The following is an 11,414-nucleotide window of genomic DNA, read 5'->3' as shown; positions in this document are numbered from 1 at the left end:
AATGAACGTTAATAGTGCTATTAATATCAAAGTTTCGGTAAAAAGTTTGGCGCTAGTTCAACGCGCATCGTATACAGCCCCATAACAATAGACTGACAACCTTTTGGGTAGTAAAATAGTAATACAAGGCAATATGGCGACCGTTAGCCACGAGGCCTATCTTACGGAGGAATCCGAGATAGCCGATGTATCACGATTGATTGGTGTACGTGAACCACAGATTAAAATATCGCTCGAGGTAGTCCGGAGTTAGTCGGTGTTTATCGAGCGAGTCGGGCGTTGTTAGGAAATAACCGATTCAATTTGTACACCAATAAAGAGGACATTTTGTGATTTTTAAGCTATACGCTATAATATTGATTGCATAACCTTGACATAATGAAAGTGTACAGAATCCAAATGTTCAAGGGAATATTTTGTTACGTCTCGGTGTGTTGTAAATCCGAAATATTTTTGTAAACTTTAATTTTTTAAATCGAAAGTAGACTTTAAAAATCGAAAGAAGGAGTTTTGAAGCACTCATTTTATTATGGCGACAGGAAAACTACGTGAATCGAACCGGGACAATGCAGGTGATTTCATTGGAGAATGTTCTGTCACACAATCTTGTGAGCCATGTATGAAAACCAACGTATCAAAAACTGCTACGGTTTTCTGCAATAATTGTAATGAGTACCTGTGTGATACGTGCAAAAATCCACACACAGTGTATAAACCTGGCAGACACGACATTGTCAATATCCAGGATAGAAAATCAGTGCCGGTAGGAGTCGATATGAAAGGAATGGACATATGTCCGGAGCACGGCAAGGAAATAGAGTTTTCGTGTAAGGATCATTCCAAGCTCTGCTGCAGTAAATGTGTACTAATTCACCGGAAATGTGATCATGTGGAGGAAATAGCTAGCGCATCTGAACAAGAACGACCGAAGCTTCAAGCTTTACAACAGTCCATGATCAAACTGCAGTCGGAGGCTGAAGCTATCATAGCGGATTGTAAGCAGTCAGAGACTTGTTTGAATGAATCAATTGCAAATATTTCGTCAGAGGTGGATAAAATGAGAGATCGCATCGTACAACTGTTTGAAGAGGCAAAAAAGAAGTTGATAACTGATGCAACACAATTCAAAAGTTCAGAAGTCCAACGCATTAGAATTAATAGTGAAGCCTCGCTCAAAGTTTTTGAAGAAATGTATAAAGTCTTGCCGATATGTTGTGCCGTTCTAGAACACGGAACGCCCTGTCAACAATACCTGTGTTCGAAAATTATTCAAGAGAAGAACAACACATGGCAATCAATTATCAATGAACATAGAAACCTTAAAATATCAACAAAAGTGACAGTTTCATTTCCAAGAGAGCTGTCATCACTGCTTGAGATGGGAAACAAATTCATAAAACTAAAATGTAATGGCAACAATCCAGGTATTATGAATATTGCATAGTTTCATACAAGTTGGTCGTGTTAAATATATAAATGTACATGTATATATATTCTTATTCTCATAGTAGCGGTCCTCCTCATTGTATCTTGACGAAAAAACAGCTAGAAGTGCTGGGCAGTTGATGTTCTTCAATTTAAAGAAGTTTTAATTTATTTCATGTTTATTAATAAAAATTGCGACGATCATTTTTATGATTTTCAATTTTCATTGTAAAGTAGGTCATGTTTATTACAGTTTGATGCTCTGATTTTTAAATTACGTAACACATTCATTAGTAGGTTTATCAAATTTGTATAAGCCGCTTATTTGTGAAAAGAAAATGTTTAAGCATAAAGGAACAACAGTAGCAAGAGTTTCATTTTCAATTGATAAATTTATTTATAGAACAAGCACATGCGCATAGTCACAAATCTCAGCAACCTGTTAGGGGGCCGATATTTTGAGAAAATTTGTACATGATACATATTGCTACATGCCGCTAAGTTTAGCTTGTATTTCGTCAAAGCATGGACGATTTAAATGCTGTTTTTGTTGGTATGTCCAAGAATACAGAAGAAACTATAGATCTACATATAAAACATGCGTGTTTTTTAATCTATTAACCTAAAATATTTAGTTGTATTCTGTAAGAGGGTTTACTGCGTTTACACATCTTATTACGGTTTTAATTTACCAATGGATTTGATTGTAAACATATAAAACTTCAACCGATGTCTAAAAATAGTACATATACATAGGTTGCGTTGTTAAACGCAATACTGATATGATCGTGGTCATCACAGTAATGCCTGGTTACATTTTATTGTTTGAACCACCACGAATAATTGTTCACTCATACCTGACAGTGATCCGTCACTGACATTCAGATTGGGGTCATACGATGAAGCTACTTTCCTATCGTCGTGCGATTCACCGCAACGCCACGACTGGAATGACTGGTCGTTGTCTTTGTCTTAGATTTTGTTCAGATACGATATAATATCTGTCCGCAAGTTATGATACGCTGCTTTGCGATCGGCAGCAATCTGTACAAGATTTGACAATTACACGTGCAACGGTCTGACATTGTCTGATTTCCAATGCATACACGATCGCATACGGCCATTTGAGAGTGTTTCAAATTACATGTTGTCGTTATCTGGGTGTTAATCCGACACGGTTATCACAGACGGTTTCATAAAAAAAGTACGTGTTTGTGTCAGGTGAAACAGTATCCAACGTTTATATAAATTATAAATATAACGTTTATAACGTATTATAGCGCTGAATGACGAAAAGACACGATTATGATATCTTTCACGACTTAACCAACTGTGGCCACAATTAAACTATTATTATATAAGAAAAGCCCGCGTGCAAACTATATAGATAATAATAGGTTGGTGACGTGGATGGAGAATGGTTATCTTCCAAGTCGGAGGAATTTATCGGGTGAGCCGAAGGCGATCCCGATTAGATCCTCCGACCAGCCAGATAACCATTCTCCATCCACGTTACCAACCTATTATTCTATTTATCATGTCACATTTATTTCTTGTTTATTTTATGCTTTTTTCATCGTTTATTAACACTGTAAAAGAGTTTAACTGGAGAGTTTCGCTGGAATAAAGACGTCATTTCGTAAAAAATTACGTTATTTCACAGTAAAACAGAGCGACTGACGGATATTCAAGGTCACGTGGTCATCTAGCCTAATAGCTTTTTGGATAATAGGTTACCTGGTTATCGGGCTGATTTAAAGGCATGTGCCAGGATAAATAAGAATAGCCCGCTTCTCTATCGACGTCATTAATTCCTGAGATTGCAACTTACAGTACCAAAATATGATATCTTTGGCATAAGATCTACTGCAATCACAATATGTGGAAGTACGAGTAGATAAGATTCGTTGCGCTTCATAACGAAAATAATTTTTACCTCACTTAACAGGAATGAGCACTGGGAAATCTTTATTTTATGTTGTTCAAAACTTTATTGTCCACTGTATCATTACGAACATAAAAAATCTCTAGTTTTCGCCATTTTTTTTATGGAGCATTATATTGCGGCGCATTAAAATGAATGTTCAAATGACGGCGTGTGGTTTACATTATGAATCGCTCCATCGTCTCTAAAACTCAAAGGCTCAGAGGTTTGTCTTTGCTGTGTTTATTTGCCATTAAAAACTGATATTCACATTAAACCCTATGGTCAAACCGGTCAACACAGCGGGATACAACGGTTATTGAGATTAAAATGGAAATATGACATCGACAATTTGATTTTAATCGAAAATGCTCTTAGTCTATAACACATTCGTCAAAACTCATCAAATACAAAAAAAAAATCGCACACAATTGTACAACTAACATTTTATTTATATGTTCTACCGTACTCTTTATATTTTGCAACGTCTGTATACTAGGCCCTAATCTGCTGAGCTCCCATATATCCATCCCTCTAGATAGTTTAGTTTATTACCTCGTTACAAGTTATTTTACGAGTTTAGTGCTTGGATAGGAATTCGTGTCTTCAGATATGCTAGAGATGCACATAAATTGTTGTAAACATATTTGATATTAAGATTTCGAAAATGGTACTTCGGTATTTATACGCCATTTGATAATTTGTTTATATTATTATCACAATGACGAAATGTGAAGGTTATAAAGAATTGCCTAACCGTAAGTAGAGAGTTTAGTTGCACGGAAAAAAACACTAATGAGTATTCATGCGTCTGCACAAACATATCAAAGGTGTCACGATTTAACAACTTAACATGAATATGATATTAATGATGATCTTCTGTAAATAGGCTGCATGTGAAAAGCAGATATTAAGTATAATGTATACACTCATAAAAAAATGCTAACCAAAAGATCATTTTGTTGTTGATGATGAGGAGGAGGAGGGGGATGACGGTGATGATGATGAGGAGGAGGATGCTGCCCATGAACATGAATTCGTTTTAGTTATATATGTATTTATTAACAGTTATGATTATCATTATATGTATTATTGTTCCAGGTTGTCTATCTTCCCAGTCTATGCCAGTCACCCTGGAGCTGCTTGTGTCTGTGAAACTACCAAAGGCTAAAGATGATGAGAAGGAACCTTTCCTCACTGGACTGGACTTCTTGCCAGATGGGAGACTGGTAGTCGTGGATAACAAGAATTATACATTTATAATACTGAATGAGCGGCTGCAGAAACTAGGAACTCCGTACAAGTTCAAGACACCCCCTAAAGACGTGGTATATCTTCCTATTAATGAACTTGCTGTTACGTGTAGGGAGATTGTCTGTTTTCTGTCCGTGAGTTCTGACAATGTCACCGTGCTGACAAGGGAGATCAATACTTCGTTTTATGTCCACTCTATAGACTATATGTCTCCATCCAACATGGTTGTGAGTACGTACGATGATCCCCGCCCTGTCAGAATGATATCGGTAGATGGTGTGGAGTCTGAATTTTATAACGTGAAGTTTCCAGAAGATAAGACGTACAAAAAAGATCAGAGTATGTGCATGTATGTCCAGTCTTTGAACATGTTGGTACTGACTGACAGGTTTGCTAACACAGTGCACATTTACGACACCGTGAAGGGCACGTCTCGGGCTGTCACTGATGAGAACATCCAGCAACCTCGTGGTGCGTGTGTAGGGCCTGGTGACACGGTGCTGGTGTGCAGTACGAACAAGAACTCCATCGTGCATTTAAGTAGTGATGGTAACATACTGGGCACCTACCCTGTTGATATGACGTACCCGCTCAGTATATGTGTGTCTAAGAATGGCACTAGGCTGGCGGTGTCCAACAGCTTTATAGGCAAGACGAAACTTCAGTTGTATAAGATATCACCATCATAGGCGACAGGAAACTTCAGTTGTATAAGATATCACCATCACACGGTTAGGTGGCCAATCGGATAATTTACATGTGGTCGTATTCACCATAAATGGAAATATTTCACCATGAGTTTTTTAGCCATTTCGCGAAAAGGAGTCTGGTCGATTGGGATTTTTTAAATCGATATAATGGCAATTTTATTTTTTATCAAGAAAAAATGGACCAGATTGCGGTTTTTCATCGACAAATATTGACACATTAAGACAAAATCATATAAATTATAGTACGATACTTTGTTAGACGTTTGTGAAATGAAATTGAGATATAAGTTAGCTTTTTTATCTTGTCCGTTTTATGACAATACATTTTAACATAGCAGAAAACCTGTACACGTGTGTTTGTAGATACTGATGAATGGCTTTGTTTAGTAAAGATCAAACCAAGTTTATGACGGCGATAAGCGTGTATGACTTTCGAAAAAACCTTCTGGCTGGTATTGTGATTTTATTAGTTTTTGTATTTTGTGTTGCTTCAACATTAAAGAGGTTTATTGATTGGCTTAGGTAATAATACTTTCACTACCATATCATGTTTTTGATCTGGTTTGTACTTAAAATTAATTATACATCAATGTACATTTTTTACATTACTCGCCGGTTTTGTTTTTATTTCTTCTAATAATTTTTCATGATTAAATATTGTAAACATGTATATAATATTTTTTATTTCTCATATGTATGTATGAGATATTTTTCTTGCGCTTTTCCGAGTCTTCTCCTATGCTCAAGAAGACTCTCATACAATCATGGTCATTATGAAGTCATGTTATGTGTACCGGATTGCTTTACTTCAGGAACTACTGACAGGAAAACAGTGAACTATCATGAACAGATTTTATCTATAGAAAGTCAATGAGCTTAGATAAATCGTGAACATCACATACAAAACTAAAGCAAAATACTCGCAAGTTACTGTGGATCTAATGATTTTGAGCGTCATACAGGGAAATACATTAACTTGTAAGTAATAAAACACAACTGGATACATATATCTTTCGCATGCTTGACTGGCTAATCCTTGTATAACATTAACAAAATAACTTCAGTAAAACAATAAACATGGATCTCATTTTCACACATACATAGATTATGTTATCATATAAACATATTAAATAAGCATAAAGTCCTGGTCACTTTTTTTACCAATACTTATCAACTATGACATGTTTTTGTTTCGAAAACTACAAATCACACATTTCTATTTGTACCTGCCAATAGAGGCTAGAATAAATACAGACTAATGGTTTGAGATTTTTTATAATGATTGACTAATACTTGTCTAACCATATATATTAAATTGAACCAAAGACAATTGATAAGCCATATCTATTAATGGATGACTGGGCAATCCTCATATGTTATATGACAGTTTGTTTTCATGTTTTGATGAGCTGTCAATTGTCTTTTTTTAACAAATGTTAGGTTGCCAAATTGTTAATTCTGTTAGATCGTCATATTCTGGAAGACTGATATATTGTCACATTTTAGATCACTGTAGGATTGTAATAGTATTTGAGTTTTATAAATTGAATGACTGTTGAAATATCACTTTAATTTCGGAAAAAAAATCATCAGCAAGACATTGAGAAGGTTTGTACATGTATTATCGTAATCCATGATTACATGTAAGACATAAACACATGTTATTATACACATAGCACAGCAAATATGTTTCTGTCAAAAATGTTTGCATCTATTATGTAACTTGAAACATCTGTTTTGTTTTGATTACCTCTTGCAGTCACTTCACCAAATACCTTCTACAAAAACTCACATCACACATTCTAAAACGTAAACTTCCACTGGTGCTAATGTAAATATATGAACTTAACATAAGATGATAATAGGTTATTATATGCATGTGTACATCTAAAAGAACATATACAAAACTGAATATTGTAATAAGAATAACATGAACATAAATAATTATGTTTAGTATCTGATGAATGTATATAAAATAAAATATATTTTAAACAAAAGGTTATTTATGCACATATACATCAAATATAATTCACTACGGGAATCTATATAAACTAATGTTGCGGTAATGGCTTCAATTAGAATTGTTTAACTTATGTACCTGATTCCATCAACTAAAAAAATAATAATTATATAAAAAGTTAACTCAATCATCTTTGAAAAATAAAACATGAAGTCTAATCAAATGAAAATTCAAAACAAATAATGTAATGTTACATTCTAAGAACCCAATAAATGCGAGCTACAGTATATACACAGAATAACAAAATCTATAAAACATAATAAATTTATGTTAAAATAAACTCTCTACTCACAACTCATCTAATTTTTCAAACACAAAACGCATTCAAATAAAAATATTTGCATACTATATCTGGCTAAGTTTCAAAATGTACAGAAACAAAATATTAACATAGTTGCTATGCAATAATTGACCTAACCGTGCAATTATTGCTTTACTCAGTTTTAATATTGTTTTCCTTTCAAGCCCCCTTACGCATCAACAACCACAATTGACCTTTTGCATATGTTCCTTCAATTTCATTGTGCCCATTGGACATGAAGTAATCTGTTTTGAAAACTGCTTCTTATGAATATAATATATAGCATACACTTTAATATGCCACTGTATCATTATGATTTATGGTCTATTATCACATTTTACAAAATTATAATTAAAGGGCTGAGAGCTGTATCTTTCAGTATAAATAATATACACACAATTTTTACAGTTTTACTGTGAAATGACATTATTTTTTATGTCATGACATCATTATTAAAGCATTATTCTGCAGTTTAAATACAACAAGAGATGTGTTTGTCAGAAAGACAATGCCCCCTATATTGCGCCAGTTTGAAGCCATAAATTTGACCTTTGAACTTGAAGAATGATCTTGACCTTGACCTTTCACCACTCAAAATGTGCAGCTCCATAAGATACACATGCATGCCAAATATCAAGTTGCTATCTTCAATATTGCAAAAGTTATTGCAAGACTTTAAACAAGATTAAAGTTTTGGGACACACACATACAATGACTGACACAATGACTCAATGACAGACAGACAGGCCAAAAACAATATACCCCTGATCTTTCGATCGGGGGCATAAAAATTATCATGTGTAGGCATAAAATAGAAAGAAAATTTGTTCGATTCATTGGAATATCAATTTTAATTAACTTGTGATCATAGAAAGAAATATATTTTCTATTATCACTAATGAATTAAAATCAATTTTCCAGTTAAAACTACAAATATACTCTATTTAATAATACTAATTGACAACAGTTTTGTGGAAGCCTAATATTTTGAAAATGATGGGTGTCCTGAGGACATCAATAACATATCATTAACAACTTCTGAATCAAAGCACAATATCAAACCATGTTTCACAGTCAAATATCCAACCACAGCTGGAGTGTAAATCAAATGAATGAAAACTTCAAATGAAAGTCAAAACTGTTTCTCTGATATAAAAAATGGTCATACCCACTTGTAATTTTGAGTGCCGAAAAGAGCACCCTGCGGACCCACCCCCTGTTCAATACAGACAAAGGTTGCCACTAATTTTTACCATGTACCAGTATGGAACTGCCATTAATGAATACCTATTTTTGTGCGCTTAACATAAATTTCATATGTTAAACATGCAACCAGCTTGCTATTTATAACAACACAATTTGTTAAAGTAAAAAAACAACAACATCCTGCTAAACACCCTTCCCCCCTGAACCTTAATTATACCAAGGTCTGTGTCTGCCATGGATTTACAGACACCTATAATGTAATAAATACTTTAAACTTATCTTGTGCAAGATATAATACCCTTTGATCTGAAGTCCTGTGGGGAGCCCAATACACTAAGCCAACAGGTACCAATTAAAGTATGGAGCCGACAAGTTCAATTGCTCTACCTGAATTCCCTGCACTAACTGTTAGCTATACCCCAACTACCATACCCCAAATCCCATGCCTTTACTGCTAGCTCTATCCACATCTCCCCCCCCCCCCCCTTTTTAAATACAACTACCCCCACAGCTAGCTATACCAATTCTTGTCTCTACCAGCTAGCTTTACCCACATTTCCCACTATTACATCCCCCCTCAGCTCACCCATCTTATTATCCCTCCACCCACCCCTCCCATGTTTTCAATACACCCAGCTGACAGGCACCCACTGGGGTGTGGAGCACACATCTTCAATGGCCGACTCAAGCTGCACAATGGTGTCAGTTATGTTGTTGTTGATGATTTTATAGTCAAAGTAGTGGCCGTAGTGTTTCTCCAAGAGTTCACTTTCCTTGGCAAGACGCTCCAGGCTTCCCTCCTGTGGAGATAATGAAATATACAGTAAATGGATAGTGTCAGAGCTATGGGGTTGGCCAATATAGTCAACTTAAAATTAACTAGAGCTTTGTCACAGACGTTACGAATACCCCCACATGCTGCATTGGCAAGGAATATTTTGCATGTTGTCTTCACAAAAAACATCGGACACCATGCTCAATGTTTAAAATGCACTAAGTGACCCCCTGACCTAGATTTTGACCCGGCATGGCCCATGTTCGTACTTGACCTACATATCATCTAGATACAACTTTTGACCAAGTGTGGTGAAGATCTGATGAAAACTACTTGAATTAGAGAGCAGACACCATGCTGAATGTTTTAAACGTACTAAGTGACCCCATGACCTAGTTTTTGACCTGCCATGACCCATGTTTGAACTTGGCCTAGACATCATCTAGATACAACTTCTGACCAAGTTTGGTGAAGCTCGGTTGAAAACTACTTGAATTAGAGAGCGGACACCATGCTCGTTGTTTAAAACGCACTAAGTGACCCCGTGACCTTGTTTTGGACCCGGCATGACCCATATTCGAACTTGACCTAACTATCATCTAGACACAACATCTGACCAAGTTTGGTGAAGATTGGGTGAAAACAACTTGAATTAGAGAGCGGACACTCAATACGGACTGACCGACCGACCGACAGACAAGTTCACTCCTATATACCCCCCTAAACTTTGTTTTGTGGGGGTATAAAAATCAAACCTTGCCTTTGAAATAAAAGAGGCTGAATGCATTTGTGTAGTGTCCCCCAAGTTTAGCAAGTGCAATCCGCACATTCTAATCAGGGACAACACTCTATACCTCGTTAGGATTTTGTCTAAGAACAGATACAATGTGGGGCCTGCATAGGCAAATCTGGGACAATGCTTTCGGTACATGCATTAAACACCTTTTTCCCAAGGCGAGGTTCAATTGTTTATTAGAAGTGTCCTACACACTGATGAACCAATCTTAAGTGTTTGGAAACAAACAAATAAATATGTCTCTCAACAAGGACTTGCTTTCAGGGCTGTTTGTAAAACACGCATGCCCCCCAATTGGGCTGTCTGTTGTAATGGCAGCAATTGTGTGAATACGTTAGAAACCATTTTACTGCTTCAGGTCACTGTGACCTTGACCTTTGACCTAGTGACCTTAAAATCAATAGGGGTCATCTGCCTGTTATGATCAATGTACCTATGAAGTTTAATGATCCTAGGCCTAAGCATTCTCGAGTTATCATCCGGAAACCATTTTACTGTTTCGAGTCACTGTGACCTAGACCTTTGACCAAGTGACCTGAAAATCTGTAGAGGTCATCTGCCAGTCATGATCAATGTACCTATGAAGTTTCATGATCCTAGGCCTAAGCATTCTTGTGCTATCATCCCGAAACCATTTTACTGAGGCGCGTCACTGTGACCTTGACCTTTGACCTGAAAATCAATAGGGGGCCTCTGCCAGTCATGATCAATGTGCCTATGAAGTTTCATTATCCTAGGCCTAAGCGTTCTTGAGTTATCATCCGGAAACCATTTTACTGTTTGGAGTCACTGTGAACTTGACCTTTGACCTAGTGACCTGAAAATCAATAGGGGTCATCTGCCAGTCATGATCAATGTGCCTATGGAGTTTCATTATCCTAGGCCTAAGCATTCTTGAGTTATCATCTGGAAACCATTTTACTGTTTCGAGTCACTGTGACCTTGACATTTGACCAAGTGACCTGAAAATCAATAGGGGTCATCTGCCAGTCATGATCAATAT

At 36.1% G+C, this 11,414-nt stretch overlaps 2 protein-coding genes across 8 annotated transcripts in view; one reads left to right on the top strand and one right to left on the bottom strand.

The window, feature by feature from the left end:
• The first annotated feature begins 251 nt into the window (after nt 1-251).
• LOC127833573 (uncharacterized) lies at nt 252-5,858 on the top strand. Of its 2 annotated transcripts, none has more exons than XM_052358909.1 (2): nt 252-1,406; nt 4,451-5,858. In XM_052358909.1, exons 1-2 carry the CDS (start codon nt 530-532, stop codon nt 5,290-5,292), a joined length of 1,719 nt encoding a protein of 572 aa, XP_052214869.1. In that variant the 5' UTR covers nt 252-529; the 3' UTR covers nt 5,293-5,858. The 2 variants fall into 2 exon arrangements, with proteins under 2 accessions (XP_052214869.1, XP_052214868.1); XM_052358908.1 differs by having other exon boundaries at nt 252-1,424.
• A 1,059-nt stretch (nt 5,859-6,917) lies between these two features.
• The window catches only part of LOC127833572 (peripheral plasma membrane protein CASK-like), a 184,186-nt gene continuing 179,689 nt past the window's right edge, over nt 6,918-11,414 (bottom strand). For all 6 annotated transcript variants that reach the window (XM_052358900.1, XM_052358899.1, XM_052358905.1 and 3 more), the window contains one exon: nt 6,918-9,640. In XM_052358900.1, coding sequence (XP_052214860.1) covers nt 9,464-9,640 — 177 coding nt within the window. In that variant the 3' untranslated portion in view covers nt 6,918-9,463. The remainder of the gene's footprint in view (nt 9,641-11,414) is intronic.

Source organism: Dreissena polymorpha, chromosome 6 (genome assembly GCF_020536995.1).
Source record: "Dreissena polymorpha isolate Duluth1 chromosome 6, UMN_Dpol_1.0, whole genome shotgun sequence".
In the NCBI taxonomy this organism is placed as follows: Eukaryota; Metazoa; Mollusca; class Bivalvia; order Myida; family Dreissenidae; genus Dreissena; species Dreissena polymorpha.
The sequence above is the reverse complement of the archived record's forward strand: the minus strand, read 5'-3'. Positions and strand labels throughout refer to the sequence as shown.

Excerpts from the sequence above, each read along its gene's own strand:
- LOC127833573 (XM_052358908.1), top strand. The coding sequence starts at position 530 with ATGGCGACAGGAAAACTACGTGAATCGAACCGGGACAATGCAGGTGAT. Across the intron at positions 1,425-4,450 it reads ATGTAATGGCAACAATCCAG|GTTGTCTATCTTCCCAGTCT; the intron begins GTATTATGAATA and ends TTATTGTTCCAG.